This window comes from Ovis canadensis, chromosome 20, assembly GCF_042477335.2.
Source record: "Ovis canadensis isolate MfBH-ARS-UI-01 breed Bighorn chromosome 20, ARS-UI_OviCan_v2, whole genome shotgun sequence".
Classification (NCBI taxonomy): domain Eukaryota; kingdom Metazoa; phylum Chordata; class Mammalia; order Artiodactyla; family Bovidae; genus Ovis; species Ovis canadensis.
Genome location: NC_091264.1, coordinates 44,883,983 through 44,906,448, shown reverse-complemented (window position 1 = coordinate 44,906,448; position 22,466 = coordinate 44,883,983). Strand labels below are relative to the sequence as shown.

Sequence of the window (22,466 nt, the reverse complement as noted above, 5' to 3'; positions counted from 1 at the left end):
AACATGAGGATGTGGAGAAAACAAAACCCTTGTACACGGTTGGTGGTGTAAATATAAACTGGTGCAGGCACTGTGGGAAAGAGTATGGTGGCATCTCAAAAATCTAAAAATTGCCATATGACCCAGTAATTCCACTCCTGGATTTATATATAAACAAATCATAAAACACTAATTAGAAAAGATACATGCACCTCAATATTCATAGCAGCATTATTTATAATTGCCAAGATGTGGAAGCAACCTAAGTGCACATCAATAGATAAATATATAAAGACTATATAAATACAATGGAATACTACTCAACCATAGAAAAGAATGAAAGTTTTTTATCATTTGCAGCAAGGTAGATAGACTTGGAGATAACTATGCTAGCAAAATATGTCAGACAGAGAAAGATAATATATATCTTTTATCAGAGAAAGATAATATATAATATATATATGCAAAATATACATCTGTATATATCACACATGTAAAATCTAAAAAATAAAACAAACTTGTTAGTAATAGCCACGCATTCTGGGAAACAAACTCACTCAGAGGACAACGCAGATAGTGGAGTGCAGTTTATTACACCGGGGGGCCCAAGGCAGAGTCTCCTCTTAGCCAAGGACCCCGACCAGCATTTGTGAAAATCTTTTATACCCCATGTGCACGTGTCCGAACCCACCACCCCAATTTCCTTGAGACTTACATAAAACAAAGGAAGGGTAAATACAATCACAATAACCCCATCATTCATGTGTTATGTGTTCAAACAGTTAATAATCAATAAGACTTTATGACCTGTCTGAAAGCAGGGGTGATTGTTTTCTCTTAATCGATGAGTAACCTGGATGTGATCTTCGAGATTCCCCTGTCCAGAGGGGGTCTTATCCTTCTATTGTAGTTTCCATAGACACTAAGCACAGAGTTCAGAGTCCATTGGAGAGGTAGTCGAGCATGAACAGCATGAACAGGCCTAATATGGAGTCCAGCTCTGTCTGTTTCCTCCTTCAGTATAACAAAAAGAAACAGACTCACAGATATTGAGAACAAACTAGTGATTACCAGTAGGGAGAAGGGAGGGAGAGGAGCAAGTTAGGGGTAGGGAACTAACAGGTAGATACTACTATATATAAAATAAATAAGCTACAATGATATATTGTATAGGACAGGGAATATACTCATAACAACAGAATATTTTATAATTATTATAAATGGAGTATAACCTTTAAAAATTGTGAAATATGTTGTTGTACACGAGACATATTATATTGTAAATCAACTATATCTCAACTTTAAAATGTTTAACAACTAACTAAACAAGAGATGATAGTAGAAGGTCCATGTGATGGAGAAATGATATTCTGATTTAAATATATATATGTAAAGAAGGCTGAGCGCCAAAGAATTGATGCTTTTGAACTGTGGTGTTGGAGAAGACTCTTGAGAGTCCCTTGGACTGCAAGGAGATCCAAACAGTCCATTCGGAAGGAGATCAGTCCTGGGATTTCTTTGGAAGGAATGATGCTAAAGCTGAAACTCCAGTACTTTGGCCACCTCATGCGAAGAGTGGACTCATTGGAAAAGACTCTGTTGCTGGGAGGGATTGGGGGCAGGAGAAGGGGATGACAGAGGATGAGATGGCTGGATGGCATCATCGACTTGATGGATGTGAGTCTGAGTGAACTCCGGGAGATGGTGATGGACAGGGAGGCCTGGCGTGCTGCAATTCATGGGGTCGCAAAGAGTCGGACACGACTGAGCGACTGAACTGACTGACTGATATATATATACTTGATGTATCTGCGTTCCACCCGGGAGGATAAAACAAGGATTCGGAAAAAAGGTTTCCTGTAAATCCAAAGGTGAAGTTTGAACCGTTTCTCTGCTGCGTGAGCTTTCATTTCAGGGCTCTAGACTGAAATGTCCTAAGAGATCAGTCCTTTAGGGTGTTCATTGGAAGGACTGATGCTCAAGCTGAAACTCCAATACTTTGGCCACCTCATGCGAAGAGCTGACTCATTTGAAAAGACCCTGATGCTGGGAAAGATTGAGGGCAGAAGGAGAAGGGGACGACAGAGGATGAGATGGTTGGATGCCATCACCGACTCAAAGGTGGGTAGACTCCAGCAGTTGGTGATGGACAAGGAGGCCTGGCGTGCTGCGGTTCATGGGGTCGCAAAGAGTAGGACCCGACTAAGCGACTGAACTGAACTGAAATGAGACTGAAATGGGCCCATTAAAAAGTTAAGGATGAGGCTCACATGAGATGTAAAGGCAAGCTTACTGCTACAGAGAGGAGAAAAAACGTCTCTTCCACGCTCCGAGAGCTCCAAGACTGGCGAAGACGCCTGGGAAATGGAGTCCCAGTCCCTGAGGATACCCGAAGGCTTCTGGGAAGTGCAGTCCAAAGTCAGCCCATCTCCTTCTGCGCAGCCTCAAAAGTCTCTGTGAAAGGAAGCCTTGAGAAGTCGGGCAGCGCCGTCCTATCACCGGAAGTGTCCGATCGGAACCAGCCCTGTGGGAGAGGTGAGTCCGGGTCTGGGGACCCAGGTGTCCGGTCCTTTGTCTCCTTTAAACACCCAGTCCCTATCATGTTCCCTTCGGGATTGCAACAGCCCTGTGACACTCTGGACCTGGGACCTTAGAGGAATCCCAAGGAAATGTGGAACAAGGTTTGGCCTTGGGAAATCCTTTGCGCCGGCCTGTATCTGGAATGGATAGGGGTTTCCACAGTTACCCCGCCGCGTGTGACGTCATCGTTGAGCGCTGAGAGGGCGTGGTTTGGGGGACTGCGGGCCTTCCGGCTGGCTGAGATTGTAGGGTCACTGGGAAAAGAACGAGGCGGGGAAAGGCGGCATCTGTCTCGGGTCGGCTGCGTTCTGCCAGAAGAAACTGTCCCAGGGTCCGCCCCAGACTCCTGCTCTCCTCCTGGGAGGAGTAACCCGCCTTTTTGTACGAAGAGTGAGACAGCTCCGGCATCCTCATGAAATTTATTCACACAATAAATATTTAGTATTTCCTGTGTACTGGGGATGCCTAGAAACTAATATTGAAACGAGTATCAATGAGAGACCAGACAGCAAAGCAGGCAAGTTAGTTGGAAGACCGGAAAGTGCCTCAGTGTGAGAAGCATAAGGTGCTGTGAGAGCCTTCGTCATCACGCACTGTGAATCCCCTGTTCCACTCTGTGACCTCTACTGGAGGGATAGCCCCCAACACCTCATACTTCTATCTCACCGTACACACCCGGAAGCTACCCATCCACCAAGAACCTACTCATCCAAAAAGAAACCTCCACTTGACCAGTTCTCCAACATAACTAATTATTCCTTACTCTCTTTACCAAACCTCCAGTGTCACTAATTACTCCTTACTCTGTTGTGCTATTTGTTTACATATTTGCTTAGCTCCTCTCGGCCGCCACCACTGACCTCGAACATGGGGTAGCTCCCATCTATTTCTTTATTGACTATTCCAAAGCCTTTGACTGTATGCATCACAATAAACTGGAAAATTCTGAAAGAGATGGGACTACCAGACCACCTGACCTGCCTCTTGAGAAACCTATATGCAGATCAGAAAGCAACAGTTCACTTCAGTTCATTTCAGTCGTTCAGTCGTATCCGACTCTTTGCGACCCCATGAATCGCAGCACAACAGGCCTCCCTGTCCATCAACAACTTGCGGAGTTCACTCAAACTCACGTCCATCGAGTCCGTGATGCCATCCAGCCATGTCATCATCTGTCGTCCCCTTTCCTCCTGTCTTCAATCCCTCCCAGCATCAAAGTCTTTTCCAATGAGTCAACTCTTTGCATGAGGTGGCCACAGTATTGGAGTTTCAGCTTTAGCATCATTCCTTCCAAAGAACACCCAGGACTGATCTCCTTTAGAATGGACTGGTTGGATATGGAACAACAGACTGGTTCCAAATAGGAAAAGGAGTACATCAAGGCTGTATATTGTCACCTTGCTTATTTAACTTGTATGCAGAGTACATCATGAGAAACGCTGGGCTGGAAGAAGCACAACTGGAATCAAGATTGCTGGGAGAAATATCAATTACCTCAGATATGCAGATGACACCACCCTTATGGCAGAAAGTGAAGAGGAACTAAAAAGCCTCTTAATGAAAGTGAAAGAGGATAGTGAAAAAGTTAGCTTAAAGCTCAACATTCAGAAAACTAAGATCATGGCATCTGGTCCCATCACGTCATGGGAAGTAGATGGGGAAACAGTGGAAACAAGGTCAGACTTTATTTTTCTGGACTCCAAAATCACTGCAGATGCTGATTGCAGCCATGAAATTAAAAGATGCTTACTCCTTGGAGGGAAAGTTATGACCAACCTAGATATGACCAACCTAGATAGCATACTGAAAAGAAAGCAGAGACATTACTTTGCCAACAAAGGGCTGTCTAGTCAAGGCTATGGTTTTTGCAGTAGTCATGTATGGATGTGAGAGTTGGACTGTGAAGAAAGCTGAGTGCCGAAGAATTGATGTTTTGAACTGTGGTGTGGAGAAGACTCTTGAGAGTCCCTTGGACTGCAAGGAGATCCAACCAGTCCATTCTAAAGGAGATCAGCCCTGGGTGTTCTTTGGAAGGACTGATGCTAAAGCTGAAACTCCAATACTTTGGCCACCTCATGCAAAGAGTTGACTCATTGGAAAAGACCCTGATGCTGGGAGGAATTGAAGGCAGGAGGAAAGGGGACAACAGAGGATGAGATGTCTGGATGGCATCACCAACTCGATGGCCATGAGTTTTGATGAACTCTGGGAGTTGGTGATGGACAGGGAGGCCTGGCATGCTGCAGTTCATGGGGTTGCAAAAAGTCGGACACGACTGAGTGACTGAACTGAACTGAACTTGCTTAGGTAGTTTTATAATGCTCATCCTACACAGTGATGGTAAAGCACTAGATGCTCAAAAAATGTTTACTAGTTTGAGGTTATTAAGACATTTGAAACCCAGCTTTAGGGAGAATATATCAAATCCTTGAAAATTAGATTATTTTTATCTAGAGTTGTGGGCTGTTTTAAGTGGATAAGAAGTAATTAAACATCTGAAGACAGAACTTTCAGCTATCGGAGGGGGTAACATATGTTGTAGAATGAGATAATGCCCATAAAGTATTAGGCCAGTTCAGTTCAGTTCAGTTGCTCAGTCGTGTCTGACTCTGCGACCCCATGAATTGCAGCACACCAGGGCTCCCTGTCCATCACCAACCGGAGTTCACTCAAACTCATGTCCATCAAGTCAGTGATGCCATCCAGCCATCTCATCCTCTGTCATCCCCTACTCCTCCTGCCCCCAATCCCTCCCAGCATCAAAGTCTTTTCCAATGAGTCAACTCTTCGCATGAGGTGGCCAAAATATTGGAGTTTCAGCTTTAGCATCAGTCCTTCCAAAGAACACCCAGGACTGATCTCCCTTAGGGTGGACTGATTCGACCTCCTTGCAGTCCAAGGGACTCTCAAGAGTCTTCTCCAACACCACAGTTCAAAAGCATCAATTCTTCATCACTCAGCTTTCTTCACAGTCCAACTCTCACATCCATACATGACTACTGGAAAAACCATAGCCTTGACTAGATGGCCCTTTGTTGGCAAAGTAATATCTCTGCTTTTGAATATACTATCTAGGTTGGTCATAACTTTCCCTCCAAGGAGTAAGTGTCTTTTAATTTCATGGCTGCAGTCAGCATCTGCAGTGATTTTGGAGCCCAGGAAAATAAAGTCTGACACTCTTTCCACTGTTTCCCCATCTACTTCCCATGAAGTGATGGGACCAGACACCATGATCTTCGTTTTCTGAATGTTGAGCTTTAAGCCAACTTTTTGACTCTACACTTTCACTTTCATCAAGAGGCCTTTTAGTTCCTCTTCACTTTCTGCCATAAGGGTGGTGTTATCTGCATATCTGAGGTGATTGATATTTCTCTCAGCAATTGATTCCAGCTTGTGCTTCTTCCAGCCCAGCATTTCTCATGATGTACTCTGCATATAAGTTAAATAAGCAGGGTGACAATATACAGCCTTGACGTACTCCTTTTCCTATTTGGAACCAGTCTGTTGTTCCATGTCCAGTTCTAACTGTTGCTTCCTGACCTGCATATAGGTTTCTCAAGCGGCAGGACAGGCAGTCTGGTATTCCCATCTCTTTCAGAATCTTCCACAGTTTATTGTGATCCACACAGTCAAAGGCTTTGGCATAGTCAATAAAGCAGAAATAGATGCTTTTCTGGAACTCTTGCTTTTTTTGATGATCCAGCACTACCTGGTAAACACTTAACACATCTAGAAAACATAACAAGAAGTTAAATTAGCTCTCTTTATCAAAGGAATGTCCCAATAAATTAGTAAGAATTGAGACATACATCATAGCTCCAACCCCACCCCCCACTTTCTTCCTCTGTCACTGCTAAATTTTTACCTCATTTACACCCACTCAGACTCTTGTTTTCCAAGATTCAGTCTGAGCCTGTGAGCTTCATTTCATACTCTCAGAGAATTATCCTCAATATTTATGTTTAACTTCCGTTTCCATGGATCTTATCTAAACTTGTATTTCCATTCCTAACTTCTTTCCATTAAAATCTCTTAATATCTTTTGGAAATGTTTTTCTAAGTGGATGTGTCATTGGCATCTAAAATACGGAATATACAAAGTAATAGGAAACTCAAATTTCTTTATTTCCCCTTTTATCCAATAAATCAACAAAATGAGAACTTAAGAATAAATATAAATAATGCATGGTCCTTAACCTCATGGGGTTCCAATCAATAAACATAGAAAATAATAGAAGATTATATTTGTTTTATCCACAGATGTTATGTGTTAGGAACCTAGAACTCAAAGTCAAGTTAATGTATTCTTTCTCAGAAGTATTAGAATTCTTATTCACTCCAGTTACACCCTGTAACCTGGTCTTACCATCAATCTGCTGTTCATTCACACTTCCTCAACTTTTTACTCTCCTTTCCTTTTTGCCTTTCTGGATCTTTCTTATCCTTTATTGTTCAGGTTAAGCCCCACCACCTGTAGGAAATATTTGTCCACATACACACACATTCTCCCCCCACCTCAGAACTATTAAGCTATTCAGTGTCTCTACCACACAATCTGTTCAGTACTTCAGCTTTCAATATTTATCAAACATTTTCAGTGTGTGTCATGTGAAGCAGGTTTTTTTATCTAAATGTTCCATATCCATGTGTGTTTTGTGTCATTTCTTTCCAACTCTTTTACAAACTCCTTGGAAACTCAAACACTATTTTTTAAATTCCTTATATCTGTACATCAGAATACAGAAAATCCAAGCATATCCCATATTAACTAGATCAGCATCACCATAGGCAGAAGGCCAAGGAATCTATTTCTAACAAAGTTCTCACATGACAGGCAGTGAGCCCAGTTCTGAATTCAGACTTTCTTAGAAATCACTGCCATATAACTTCTAGCCCAATGCTTTGCCATGTTAAGGTCTTAGTAAAGTATATGTTTGTGCAACAATCAGTAGTCAGCTTGGTGAAATATTTAGTAGAAGGACCTGAAAGATGGATATTTGCCTTTCACTAGGACTTCACTTCTAATTACTTTATTCAGTTTTCCAGTTCAGATGCCAAACAGACCATTCCCAAGTGCTGCTAAGACTTGAGGAACTGATGTCTAACGATAAGATTCACAAAAGATTGATAAGCAGGTGTTGGTGCAGTTTATTATGCTTTACTGGTAATCTAATAGGCCTCAATATCTAGGACATGGACTGAGCCATTAAACTCAGAAGGCAGAGAGAATTGTTGAGACAAAAGGAAACAGATTATCTAAGATTTTGAGAGAAGCAGCTCATTACACTGAAATTGTTAACCACAGCCTTTAAGGAAAGTTACCTGATTTTTATTATTTAAGAGATGTCTTAGTAATCCTAGTTCAATGTTCTGAATAATTATAACATTCTAAGCCTGTGTTTTCCCCACACTTTGAGGACAGTTGCCTCTTTATGTTTATGTCCTATTATGGTCCATCCTAGAGATGAACAATATATTTATCTCTACAAACAGTATTTTTCAGGCCATTCTGCTCAGAAGCTTTCCCTGGCTCCCCAGTGCCTAAAAGATAAAATCTGAATTCATGAGCTTGACATTTGAAGCTTCCTTCAACAGAACCTTTGTCTCTATAATTTATTTATGCAAACCTACTGACATTTTGCCTTCCCACTTGTGTACCTACCATTAACCAGTTGTTCAAGGTGTTCCTTGCTTGTAATTTCCTGTTTCTCTCTCTCCCAACATCCTAGTCAAATTCTATCCATTCATCAGAAGTTAGTTTTTTAATTAAGCTTTTCCTGACCATTGAAACCTACTGTGCTCTTTTCCATCCCCAACTTATTGAGCACTTCTGTCATTTTTCTCTTTTTTGATGGTTATTTTTCTTTATGAGTAATATATAATTTAATTGCATGTGACAAAGTAACATTTATTATATGGAACAACAGCCTGGTTCCAAATAGGAAAAGGAGTACATCAAGGCTGTATATTGTCACCCTGCTTATTTAACTTATATGCAGAGTACATGATGAGAAACGCTGGACTGGAAGAAACAACAGCTGGAATCAAGATTGCCGGGAGAAACATCAATCACCTCAGATATGCAGATGACACCACCCTTATGGCAGAAAGTGAAGAGGAACTAAAAAGCCTCTTGATGAAAGTGAAAGAGGAGAGTGAAAAATTTGGCTTAAAGCTCAACATTCAGAAAACGAAGATCATGGCATCTGGTCCCATCACTTCATGGGAAGTAGATGGGGAAACAGTGGAAAGAGTCTCAGACTTATTTTTCTGGGCTCCAAAATCACTGCAGATAGTGACTGCAGCTATGAAATTAAAAGAAATTAAACTTTTCTTCCTTGGAAGAAAAGTTATGACCAACCTAGATAGTATATTCAAAAGCAGAGACATTACTTTGCCGACTAAGGTCTGTCTAGTCAAGGCTATGGTTTTTCCAGTAGTCATGTATGGATGTGAGAGTTGGACTGTGAAGAAAGCTGAGCGCCGAAGAATTGATGCTTTTGAACTGTGGTGTTGGAGAAGACTCTTGAGAGTCCCTTGGACTGCAAGGAGATCCAACCAGCCCATTCTGAAGGAGATCAGCCCTGGGATTTCTTTGGAAGGAATGATGCTAAAGCTGAAACTCCAATACTTTGGCCACCTCATGCGAAGAATTGACTCATTGGAAAAGACTGATGCTGGGAGGGATTGGGGGCAGGAGGAGAAGGGGACGACAGAGGATGAGATGGCTGGATGGCATCACTGACTCGATGAATGTGCATCTGAGTGAACTCTAGGAGTTGGTGATGGACAGGGAGGCCTGATGTGCTGCGATTCATGGTGTCGCAAAGAGTCGGACATGACTGAGCGACTGAACTGAACTATATTTATACTGTCATATATTTAATGTCTGTAATTTAAGTTATCTTATTTTTAAAATTAAATTTTAAGCTGCTTTTAGGTGGAAATTATGTAACAGTTGTAAGTCCACTAAACAGGTATTTCAGTGCTTTTAAATGCCCAGCCAATTTTTGTATAACGGAGAATGACTGTTTCTATGATGTGATCTTTTGTCTTCCTGAACAGTAATAGTAATCTTTTTAATCCCTCAGGAGAGTTCTTAAAACTAAAAAAGGCTCTTCACAGAGCAGAAGTGGGATTCTGATAATACAGTTTATTTCAAGATGGCAACTGAATCAAAGAAAGCTGCAGCTCAGAACCTTCAGGAGGATGAAGGACTTCTGATAGTGAAGATGGAAGAGGAAGATTTTGTCTGGAGGCAGGGTGCTTGCTTACAGAGGAGTGATCCCCTCAGGCAGGAGCTCTGCCGGCGGCTGTTCCGACAGTTCTGCTACCAGGATTCTCCTGGGCCCCGAGATGCACTGAGCCAGCTCCGGGAGCTCTGCTGTCAGTGGCTGAAGCCAGAAACCCAGACCAAGGAGCAGATCTTGGAGCTGCTAATTCTGGAACAGTTCCTGGCTATCTTGCCAGGGAATCTGCAGGCTTGGGTGCGTGAACATTACCCAGAGAGTGGAGAGGAAGCAGTGACCCTACTGGAAGATTTAGAGAGAGGCACTGATGAAGCTCTACTCCAGGTACAAAGGGGTTGGGGGATCTAAGACCTCCAGGATGGATGGAGTCCCACATAGGGAGAAAAGGACCTGAGATTGAATATCTAGTGAGCTTTGTGAAAAAGAAGTGAAAGTGAAGTCGCTCAGCTGTGTCCAACTCTTTGCGACCCCATGAACTGTAGCTTATCAGTCTCCTCTGTCCGTGGGGTTTTCCAGGCAAGGGTACTGGAGTGGGTTGCCATTTCCTTTCTCCAGGGGATCTTTCCAACCCAGGGATTGAACCCGGGTCTTCTGCATTGCAGGCAGACCCTTTCCCATCTGAGGCAGCAGGCTCCCAAAGTGAGCTTTGTAGGAACTCTTATTTAGCTCAGTGTGTGTTTATGTCTCCTTCCCTCTCTGCTAGGTACTATGCTACCTTTTATAATTGAGGCAGACTTAATTCTTCCTTCCCCAGTTTTGTATAACTCTGGAAGATTCTCTTTGGTTTGGGAAGATGTTTAATTCCAACTGGGATTCTCTCATATGCCCAAATGAACTTTGTTTTTCTCAGATTCCAGTCTGTGGACGTGGACAAGAACCATTCAGAAGAAAAGTGGCACCTCCTGGGCCAGCACTTAGTGTCCAGTTCCAGCCAGTGGACACCACGGCCCTTCCTGGTTCTTCAGAACCCCAGCTCCTACTGGACTGTGGTAAGAAGCAATGCTGTATGTGGTGCATGTCCCTGAAGTGCTGAGACAGTGAACCTCCCTTCTCAGACTATTCTTAGTAACTGTAGATGGTCCTTTCCTTTATTACTTAATAAGAAATAGAGAACTCTTTTCCTTTTGTGTCATTGGCCATCCAAAATAAGAGAGAGAGAACTTTGTTTTTTTTATCCAGAATGTCTCCTTTTTCATTTGTTCTTTTAGAATATTTCTAAAACATGAGATGTTTTCATCTTATGAGCTAATTAAAGGAAAGAAAATGAATGGGTTGAGAAAATGTCAGAGAATGAAAAAAGAAGCAAAGTGAAAGAAACACATGCATAGAAATAAAACATGTTAATAGGGAAGCAGATATAATGATAGGAAAAAAGAGACAAATATGTGATAATACACTCAGAAATAAAATATAATTCACAGATACATAGAACAAGATCCATTTTATTGCCTTTTTATTTTACTTTTGGTTTCACAAAGCCCTCATGCTTTTATAGGCCATACTTGTGCTGACTACCTCCATAGAATCCTCTTTGCTGTTCTAAAACTCATTGTTTAAAAGGTTCAAGGACTCAGTATCACTTTAGGTGTATATGGTCCCAAAAATAAACCCAAGAATAAATTACAGTACTTTTTAAGATTACCCAATTTCTGCTTTCTAGTTTGTTCTGGAAACATTTCCATCCATCTCATCTAAAGCTGTAAATTTTCCCATCCGAAGACCAGTACTGCCTAACCCCTTCTCCTATCCTAGCTTATTCTAGACAAAGAAAACCCTATAAAAAGAGGGGTAGCTTGAATTCCAGTTTAATATAGAGTCATGAGCACAGTATAGATTGATGAGCTAGAAGGTAGGATTTGTGAGGAGTAGATCATAAATGAGTCTGAAGAGTTCAGATGTGTTGCAGAGATTAGGATTTCTAAGTAGGATGTAAGAATGACAAGATTTAATGATGATTAGTCTGCTGAGGGTATTTAGGATGACTAGGAAGAATAGCTCTGAGTGAAACAACAGGAGGCTGTTACAGTTATCTGAACAGGAAGTGGTGAGGTTCTGGAGTAACAGAAATGTAAAGAAAGGTATATACGGGACATTTAGTAGAAATGAAAGAATTTGATTATCCATGAAAGATGAAGAAATGGAAAGACGGATTGGATAATAGATGGATGGAGGTTTTCCCCACCACATACACATACCTCCGAGTCTTTATAATTTTACTTTTCTCTCTGCGTCTATGTCCTCATATACTTTCTTTAAAACAGTGCCTCCCTTTCACCCTCTAACAGTAGAAATATAGACCTAAAGTTCCCTAAGATCCTTCTCAGTCACACTTCATAGTTCTCTCTTCTTTGTTCCCCCCACCTCCATTCTTGCTGGTGATGATCCTCTTCCTAGTCTTTTCTATTGTCTGCTCATCTCACATGTCTGTTTCCTCTCTCTGCCAACTACTGCAAACATATGCTTTTACCAATTATTCTTTCTCGTCTATCCTCTTCCATCACTCCTCTCATTTGAAAGGTCATGTTTTTAGAGTAACCAAATAATGGCTACTATGTAACTATGATTATTTGGCTACTATGATTATTGTACTATTATTATTGAGGGTTCTTGAGGCCGTTTGACCACCATCTTCTGCAGTTGGTTGGCTTTGCAGATAAAGTCGCTATTCCTTTCCCCAACACCTCATTGCTCTATGGATTGACCTGTGTGGGATGGGAAGTAGGAGCTTGGACTTGATCACAAACTTTAGCAATGCCAGTCAGGGCTTTGCTGCTAGAGGCCAGCAGGCAGGTTGCACAATTTTAGGGTAAGGCCCTCGCAGCTACAGGCACCACTTGTTCTGAGAATCTTCCCCTTCAAAATCCCCTGAAGCAGCACCAAACGCTTGCAGCAAGAAATCCACAGACTTCTAGGAACTGAAGAACTTGACCATCCAGTAGCGTGAGTCGCCCTCAGTGGACAACAGGGAACACCCTCCCCCACACAGTTGGGGTTTTCCTCCACCAGGCCAGCCAGTTTGTTTTGCCTTTGAGATACCCTGTTGGAGAGGCCACTTATTGGACTCTACCCAACTTGAAACCGGTTTGTTTCCTTCTACTCTGTTCATTTCTTGTTGGAATGTGTGTTTTTAGTGTTGGGATTTGTTTGTGCTTTTGATGCTTTGTTGTTCTTGAACTTTTAAATATGGGGAATACTCCATCTGTCCCCAAGGAAAGCCTTTTGGGGGGTTATCTTAAATAAGTGGGCAAAATATAGCTGTGAGCCTCTGACTAAGAAAGAGATGATATTCTATTATGACAATGTGTGGCTCCAACATATATTAGGATCAGAAAAGCGATGATACCTGAAGGGCTCACTCAGTTACTATACAGTTTTGCAGTTGGAATTGTTTTGTGCAAGGGCAAGGGGAAAGGGTGAGATTCCCTATGCACAGCATTTATACTATTACATCAAGAGGAAAAGAAGTCAGATGACTGCCAGCCTACAGTGCAGCAGTCTGAAAGGAAACCCAAGAGAAAATCTGTTGTATGAAAGGGAGCGGGAGAAAATGAGAGTGAGGGCATGTTATGTCACACCTTAAATCCCACTCTGGCCAATATGGCTCCCCTACCTGACCAGGTAACTGTTCAGATTGCTCCCATGCCGTGGACCTACTCACTCCTTTCACATCTTTATCTTTTCCCTACTTATGGGAAATGATTAGAAGTTTCTGTGTTAATCCCTGGGGCACAGGCACTTAGTTTCATATCACCATCTAAGGCCACACAGGGCACTCAGTTTGAACCGGGAGCCACTTTCAAAACAGGGTAATGTCTCTTGAGCGGATATTCCATAGGAGGCTTTAAGGCAAAAGGCCTTAAAGTCTGCATTGATGGAGACCCTAAGGCCCCTGAGAATATGATGGTAAACATGACCTTCATTGGGCAAAGTGCATCAGATATAAGAAGAATGTTGCAAAAGTTAGATGCTGCATTTGGAATGAACCCTTCTTAGTTAGCAGATGTGGCTTTTAAAGTTTTCAATAACAGGGAACAACGACAGAGGAAAAAAGATGTCTATGGATGCACAATCCATTCTCAACTTCAGATTTAACGGGAAAAACCGTAACCCCCTTTCCTGAGAGGACCCACACCGCCTGACAACTTTTCACTTCTGTCTTTGCCATTCACCATCACTCTCAGGTGGACATTCACACCCTTATGAATTTGATGGTGACTGAGATTAAAAGGAGGATGGTCATTGACATAGCTAGAGAGGAAGCGTGCCAGCTTCATCTAGTGGACCTAGATGGAACTCCAGAAGCAAATCAGGCAGTTCCTACCAGTGAGCCTCACTGGGATCCTAAAAACGGAGACATGCCACATCTAGAGCATTACAGAAAGTGCATCTTAGCAGGTAGCTAAGTGAAAGAGCTTAAACAAAATTCTGGAGATACCAAAAAGCTCAGTGAGGATCCCATTAGAGTTTCTAGAAAGAATTTATCAAGCTTATGGCACTGCATTGATGGAGACCCTAAGGCCCCTGAGAATATGATGGTAAACATGACCTTCATTGGGCAAAGTGCATCAGATATAAGAAGAATGTTGCAAAAGTTAGATGCTGCATTTGGAATGAACCCTTCTTAGTTAGCAGATGTGGCTTTTAAAGTTTTCAATAACAGGGAACAACGACAGAGGAAAAAAGATGCAAAACAGCTGGCAGGGGCCCTGGATTCCTGGAAGGAAAGTAACTAGAAGAGAGGTAAGCCACAAGGAGAAGGCAATGGCAACCCACTCCAGTACTCTTGCCTGGAAAATCCCATGGACAGAGGAGCCTGGTAGGCTGTAGTCCATGGGGTCGCTAAGAGTCGGGCATGAGTGAGCGGCTTCACTTTCACTTTTCACTTTCATGCATTGGAGAAGGAAATGGCAATCCACTCCAGTGTTCTTGCCTGGAGAATCCCAGGGACGGGGAAGCCTGGTGGGCTGCCATCTATGGGGTCACACAGAGTCGGACACGACTGAAGCAACTCAGCAGTTAGCATGATTATTGTAACTATTTTGGTTGTATCTCAAAGTTTTACCTTCTTTTAGTTTAGCAAACAGGTATTTTTCTCTATTTTTTCATCATTTTTTTAGATAACAAGAGTGAAAACCATGAATCCATGCCAAAGCTGGACATTTATGAGAAAATGGAATCACAGAGAATTGTATCAGGAAGAATTTCAGAATTTGTGTCAGAAGGATCTGCTGAGCCTCAAGACATCTGTAAGTCTGCAGGCAAGATAAAGAGGCAGCAGGAAAAAGACTCAGGGGAGTCTCGGAAATCATCATCTACTCAGGATGCAGCTTTCAGTAAAATCCTCACCCACAAAAATACACCTACAGGTGAAATAATAAGCCATGATGGCTGTGAGAGAAACTTAGATCTGAACTCAAATGAATTTACACACCAGAAATCTTATAAACACAGTACCTGTGACCAAAGTTTCAAATGGAATTCAGATTTTATTAAGCATCAGAGAATTTATGCTGGAGAAAAAATTCACCCATATGGGAAATCTCTCAAGAACCCAAACCTTATTAAACATGCAGCAGTTTTCACTGGTGAGAAGACCCATCAGTGTAATGAATGTGGAAAAGCTTTCAGACACAGCTCAAAGCTTATTAGGCATCAGAGAATCCACACTGGAGAGAGACCCTATGAATGTAATGAGTGTGGAAAAGGCTTTGGGGGGAGCTCAGATCTTATTAGACACCAGAGGATTCACACTGGAGAGAGACCCTTTGAATGCAAAGAATGTGGGAGAGCATTCAGCCTGAACTCACATCTTATCCTGCATCAGAGAATTCACACCAGGGAGAAACCCTATGAATGTAGTGAATGTGGGAAAACCTTCAGAGTGAGCTCACACCTTATTCGACACTTGAGAATCCACACTGGAGAGAAACCCTATGAATGCAGTGAGTGTGGAAGAGCCTTCAGTCAGAGCTCACACCTTAGTCAACATCAGAGAATTCACAAGAGGGAAAACCTATTCATGTAAAGAACTTAAATTCATAAGGAAATAGAACAGGAAAAATATTGAATAAATAATAAATATCGGTTGAGATGAATGACTGAAAAACCAGTATCTCTTTATTTTCTCTCTCATTTTTGGTTTGCTGTTCTGCATATAATCTTTACTGCCATGTGTCTACTTGCTAAAGTCAAACCAGAAGAGCCAAATTTGGAGGAGGCTAATAAATAAGTCAGGCTTCCCTGGTGGCTCAGTGATAAAGAATCTTTCTGCCAGTGCAGGAGACACAGGTTTAATCTCTGGGTGAGGAAGATCCCCTGGAGAAGGAAATGGCAACCCATTCCAGTATTTTTACCTGGGAAATCCCATGGACAGAGGAGTGTGGTGGGCTAGTGTACATGGGGTGGCAAAAGGGTCAAACACAACTTAGAGACAAAACAAAAATAAGTTAGTCTATGGCAATGAAAATAGAAAAAGAGAACTCTTGGGAAATAACCAGAATTACAGTGTGGGGGAAAGAAGGTAAAGAGAGCCTGATCATTATCATTAACTCTAGTTATTGATTCTCATAAGAAGAGGTAGGCCAAGCCTCAAAATGGAATAGTTTGAGCAAGGTACTGCAGAACAGTGCTTTTAAAGTATTCCTTTGAAAAAAGAAGATTCAACAAAACTAAATTAGTCATGTCAAAAACGAGGAGGTATGCAATGGTGGCATTCTAGTATGTAAGCCAAACTCTATGTCCAGCGGTCATGCCAGGAAGTACACAACCAGAAGAGCACTTAAAGCAAGAGGCCATAATCCTGAGATTGAAGGAAGACAGAGAGGGAGTAGAAGCAAATTAGGCAAGAGCTGGGGTTAGAGGTAAGGAAAGGTGTTCAAATTGAACTAAACCTTCGAATTTGGAGGACATACACAGTAGTATAACCAGGACTTTACTGTCATGCTGTGCGGGTTTGAGGCACCTTCCTGGGGTGGGAGTATAGTGTTCTGGGGAGCTCTCTTGGCAGAAACAGGGTTCTCTGGCTACTAATAACTGTGGAAGAGGACTGAGGAAGTTAGTACTGCAAAACTAGGTCCTGAAACTATTTCATTGCTGCTGGCTACTCTCTCCAGAAAAGCCCAGGAGGAGAGTATAGAAAGGGTTGGTATCTGAGAAAAGAGTGGAGAGGAATCTGCAACAAGTTGGAGCTCTACCAATGATTTCAGGATATAAAGGTAAATCCTGCTTTACTTATTTTACCTGTTTGATGAGGTACCTTTTCGCTAATGTGAGAAATAAAAACATTTAAGGTCTAAATATTAAATTTCATGTTTTTATATGAAAACTAACTAGAAACAGAACCTTTACGTTAGAAATATGATAATCTAATGAACAAAATTTTCCATGAAGAGGCTTTATAAGAATAGCAATTGTGTTTCAATGACCTTGAACTATAGGATCTAGATAACCCAGTATTTTGTTTTAAGGTAATGTTGAACTCATAATTTCTTTTTACAGGCACTAGGAGGATGTATCCTATCACATGACTGTACAAGTGGCTATATTTTCCATTTTATTTCCCATTTTATAGTTGAGAAAACTGAGCTGTAAAATAGCGGACACAGGAATACATAGTAAACAGTGGAAGCAGGATATAAACATATATATTATTCCAGAGCCCTAGTTCTTAACCTTGACTATGTCAGTGACAATATGACTATGGATATAAAATCAGAAAATACAGTACTGAGGGATTACCTGGCTGTCTAGTGGTTAGGACTGGGTGCTTTCACTTGGGGCAACTGCATTCAGTCACTGGTCAGGGAACTATGATCCCACAAGTCTTGCCACACAGCAATACAACTTCAAAGCTGGGGGGAAGGGCTTTCTATATTATCCTTTTAGAAGACTAATTGGTGATACATTCCAAAATCATGGTGGCAGTGGGGACCTGGTAGGCTGGGCTGACTTTGCCCTGGAGGCCCCAGGAAACAACCACCAGGAGCATCTTCCTACAGAGGCCAGGCAGCTGTAGCCACTGTGCCCAGGGTTAGCAGGCTTCTGGCGGGCTTGCCAGGCCTAGGCCTGGAAAGGGGTAAGAGCCTGTTTCCCAAGGTTTAACTTCCCTCAGGGCTGCTATAAGATGCTATGAGATGAGGCCAGCAGCTGTAAGTAGGGGCTGAAACTTCGAATACACAGCCACTTTCCCACCCACCACCCTAAAATCACACACACATACACACACACACATGCATGCACACACGCGTGCAGAGACCCCCAGGAGAGAGAGGAAAGAAGACCCTCCTCCTTTGCTTCTGTCCTCCTTTCCCTCCAGCAGCGGCTATAGGAAGCTCTGTCTGTCTTCCAGAGATGTTGGCAGAGGCACCTTGTCAGTGGGGAGTGTGTATTCACACACAAGCATGCAGACCTGTCTGTTTATGTTGCTAGCAAACATCTGGACATAATTTGATCACTTACTGATCATGAGCAGAAATCTTATCTGCAGATTTATTTGTAGTGGAAAACATCAACATGCTTGGTTTGGTATTTTTAATCTCACATTGTTTCCATATTACAAGTTGTAGTGTCTGTCTTACCTAGTTTATGCTTTTTGTCACATGTGACAATTCACCAGAATTGTCAGTTTTCCTTTTGAATTTACATTTTAATGGTTCACTGAATTAACATTTTAGTGATTCATTTGGTGGTTTTCAAGATGACTAGTCTTTCACCTCAGCTAAAGATTTCAATAGGCATTTCTCTAAATAAATAATGATGTATTTCACCTTAGAAATGGCACCAGGGCTTCCCTGGTGGTCCTGTGGTTAAGAATACACCTTACAATGCAAGAGTCACCAGTTCAATCCCTAGTCTGGGAAGTTCCCTCATGGCACAGAACAACTAAGCCTGTGCCCCACAACTACCAATCCTACATGCTACAGCTACTGAAGCCTGTGTGCCCTAGAGCCTGTGCAACAAGAGAAGCCACATTGGCTGCAGTCTTCTCTATTAAAAATGAAAGGGAATAGAAAAGTCTCCAACAGTGAGCCATGAATATAGGCAACATAGGAGGAAATGTAACAACCAGGAGGTAGCTGCTAGTCAGAACTTTAGGCATTTTTGTCACCTGGAGGCACCGTGATGCTGTGAGGCTCTGAACCAGCTCTGGGAACTTTGCCATCAGTGAATGATGCCACACCTGGGAACAGACCCTGGAGCTGCTAGTGCTGGAGCAGTTCTTAATCAGCCTGCCCCAGGAGCGCCAGGCCTGGATGTCAGAGCATCAGCCAAAGGATGACAAGGAGCCAGTGATTATGTTGGAGGATTTGGAGAAAGAACTTGATGAAACAGGACCGCAAATGTGATTAAACAGGGGAACATTGGGGAATGAATGTCCTAGCCAGAGAGAGAAGCATCCGTACTACCATGGAAGCAGGTTGCAGAACTCAAGTTTCTACTCACCCTGACTAGATATGATAGTCACTGTGTTTTTACTTCCTCTTGAGGATGGAATAAGACTGTGCTCACTCTTTCTTTATTCTGTGCCCTGGGAATTGTTCTCTAAGATGTCTTTCAAAGGTATTAACTCTAGTTCATTCATTAAGTCTATCACAATCCTACCATATCTTGTTTCCAGGCTGTAACCAGAACCTGTGAATTCCAGGTGAAATTTTTTCCGCATTTATCACCCATTTCTTTGAAGCCTGCTCCACAGTTGCCTCCCTTGTAAGGTTCCTCACTGTCTGCTAGATGTGTGGAACTAGCTTCAAAGCTGACTTATACAGTCACACAGTGCCTTACAGCTCAGAAATGTCCTGCTTTCAGAAAGTCATGAGCTTGGTTTAATGCCCTGTTGTCACAGTCTTAAAATTCTGAACTTTATCTTTTAACTTGTGTTTTGTAAGTGAAGTAAAATAGGACAACAGAGCATGTGCCCTAGCAGAGGATTTGCCCCCATTCACGTGTAGCATTTGTCATCCCCCATGAGCACAGAATTCCAGTGGACCCATAATTTGTGGGAGTTCAGCAAGACTCAAAGTGAGTATGAAGGAGAGAAAAACAGACTACTCTGAAATGTGCCACTTTGGAATGTGAATTATTTTGAGTTGAAATCTATCACCCCAGAAGACTCAGGAAATACTTTCACCTCTCCCTTAACTACGTGAAAGAATTTAGATAGGGAGCATGTGCTAAAAAAAAAAAAGAGAGAGAGAGAGTTATTATCAGAGATAACTTTTTTTAATCTGAAAGACTTATCTATATATGGCACGGCAAACACCTAGTTACCAAACATCTGCTCTTCTTATCCTGTGAATTACCCTCCTGCCCTTTGAAGCCCAGACCCCTATTCCATTCATTAAGTCAGGATGGCATATAAGCCCTTCGTATTTTCAGGGCTCCTATACATACAAATTTTGATTTGTTTTTCTCCTGAGAATGGTATATGTCAATTACAAGACCAACCAAAGAACCTAGAAATGTAGAAAGAAAACATTTCCCCCAACACCTGTTTCCTATTCCATATACCAACTGAAAAAGCCTGCAGAGTGGAAGCATTCTGTACAAGTTACAGCCCATCAGCTATTGGATTTTTCCAGAAGATTCTGTTCTCTCCCTGGGTTCCTAATTTTCTTAAAGAAACCTTTTGGGGTGTCTGCCAAAGAAGTTTTGAAGCGCTCATTCTCTGTGGCACTTGCAACAATTAAACTTTATTGTGCAACAAATGAATTGCCACTCTGTTTAAGACAAAGGTGCAGGAATAACAAAAATGAGTCTCACTTTTTTCTGGTAGTTTCAAGTTCACTCACTCACTGCCTAGAATAAAATAATAAGGATTCTTGCCTAAAGGTAAGAAATTGAATTACCAAATGGTTTTTATTGTAATTCTTATGAAAACAGTAAGTTACTATGTGTTGCATTGTAACATTGCAGTCAGTGTAATATTTCCTAATTCATCACAGAGTTAGGTAGTAAGGTAGGCATGAGCAAGGAGGGTTGCCCTTGCTGAAAAGGATACAAGCTAGTATCAATGTAGAGACCTCTAAACCTCTTCCCAGACACACCCAGGAGAGCTCCAAATATGCTACAAAATAACCACAGAGATTTTTTCAACTCTAGCACATGTGCCCTAGGTATACAGTGGATACAAACTAACCACAGGGACTTCCCCTGAGTAACTTACTCAGATAGGCCCCCATTCAGTTCAGTTCAATTCAGTTGCTCAGTCGTGTCCGACTGCAACCCCATGAATCCCAGCACACCAGGCCTCCCTGTCCATCACCAGCTCCCCGAGTTTACCCAAACTCACACCCATCCAGTCGGTAATGCCATCCAGCCATCTCATCCTCTGTCATCCCCTTCTCCTCTCACCCTCAATCCTTCCCAGCATCAAGGTCTTTTCCAATGAGTTAACTCTTCGCATCAGGTGGCCAAAATATTGGAGTTTCAGCTCAAACATCAGACCTTCCAATGAACTCCCAGGACTGATCTCCTTTAGAATGGACTGGTTGGATCTTCTTGCAGTCCAAGGGACTCTCAAAAGTCTTCTCCAACACCACAGTTCAAAAGCATCAATTCTTTGGCATTCAGCTTTCTTCACAGTCCAACTCTCACATCCATACATGACTACTGGAAAAACCATAGCCTTGACTAGACGGACCTTTGTTGGCAAAGTAATGTCTCTGCTTTTGAATGTGCTATCTAGGCTGGTCATAACTTTCCTTTTTCATTCTCTTCTTTCACCTTCATCAAGAGGCTTTTTAGTTCCTCTTCACTTTCTGCCATAAGGGTGGTGTTGTCTGCATATCTGAGGTTATTGATATTTCTCCCGGCAATCTTGATTCCAGCTTGTGCTTCTAGCCCAGAGTTTCTCATGATGTACTCTCTATAGAAGTTAAATAAGCAGGGTGACAATATACAGCCCATTGATGGTTCATAAATATTCTACACATATATACATCTGATTATAACAGACTGAATTATGGGAACAGATAAAACAGATGTGCTGTTATATAACTTGCAAATGTCAATTGACCTTGAGCATATGCCTGTTTGCATTCCTTTTCATTGATTGGTGGCAGGTATAAGCCCTATTTTGCACAGGGCAAAAAAAAAAAAAGAGAGAGAGAGAGAGAGACAGGAAGCCAAGGAATATGCACTTCCCTGATGGCACAGATGGTAAAGAATCTACCTGCAGTGCAGATTCCTGAATTAGATCCTTGAGTCTGGGAGATCTCCTGGAGAAGGGAGGGGCAACTCACTCCATTATTCTTGCCTGGAGAATTCCATAGACAGAGGAGCCTGGCAGGTACAGTCCATGGGGTCGTAAAGAGTCGGACATGACTGAACAGCTAATACATAAGGAGTATGTGGAGGCGACCTGCTCCTATGTTTTGAGAGTCTGTGTCTAATAAAACATCTATCTGCTTGAGCTGAACTGAGCTGTAACTTGCCTGTTGCTTTGAACTATTTAGTCCGTCCACGAAAAAAAATAAACCAACCTGACAACAGTACTCCTGCGAACTACTAGTATCTCTCATTTGTAGAGGAAATGGGTTTGTTAAAGTTTAGCCAATAATCCGGACAACTCAGGATTCCAGTACAACTTGCCCAACTCCATATCAGAAGTTTCTAAGCACTCGCTAGTCCGTGTCCCCAGCTGGACTCTAAGCTTCTTAG

At 42.1% G+C, this 22,466-nt stretch overlaps 1 protein-coding gene across 2 annotated transcripts; it reads left to right on the top strand.

Moving 5' to 3' along the window:
- Positions 1-2,417: 2,417 nt before the first annotated feature.
- ZNF165 (zinc finger protein 165) lies at positions 2,418-15,915 on the top strand. Of its 2 annotated transcripts, XM_069563685.1 has the most exons (4): positions 2,418-2,514; positions 9,651-10,133; positions 10,660-10,798; positions 14,927-15,915. In XM_069563685.1, exons 2-4 carry the CDS (start codon positions 9,723-9,725, stop codon positions 15,832-15,834), a joined length of 1,458 nt encoding a protein of 485 aa, XP_069419786.1. In that variant the 5' UTR covers positions 2,418-2,514; positions 9,651-9,722; the 3' UTR covers positions 15,835-15,915. The 2 variants fall into 2 exon arrangements, with proteins under 2 accessions (XP_069419786.1, XP_069419787.1); XM_069563686.1 differs by lacking the exons at positions 2,418-2,514; positions 9,651-10,133; positions 10,660-10,798 and adding an exon at positions 14,461-14,549.
- The last annotated feature ends 6,551 nt before the right edge of the window (positions 15,916-22,466 follow it).

Bases quoted from the DNA above. Each gene is read 5' to 3' on its own strand.
- ZNF165 (XM_069563685.1), top strand. From the start codon at position 9,723: ATGGCAACTGAATCAAAGAAAGCTGCAGCTCAGAACCTTCAGGAGGAT. The intron at 10,134-10,659 runs GTACAAAGGGGT...TGTTTTTCTCAG, and splicing joins CTGATGAAGCTCTACTCCAG to ATTCCAGTCTGTGGACGTGG. The intron at 10,799-14,926 runs GTAAGAAGCAAT...TCATTTTTTTAG, and splicing joins CCAGCTCCTACTGGACTGTG to ATAACAAGAGTGAAAACCAT.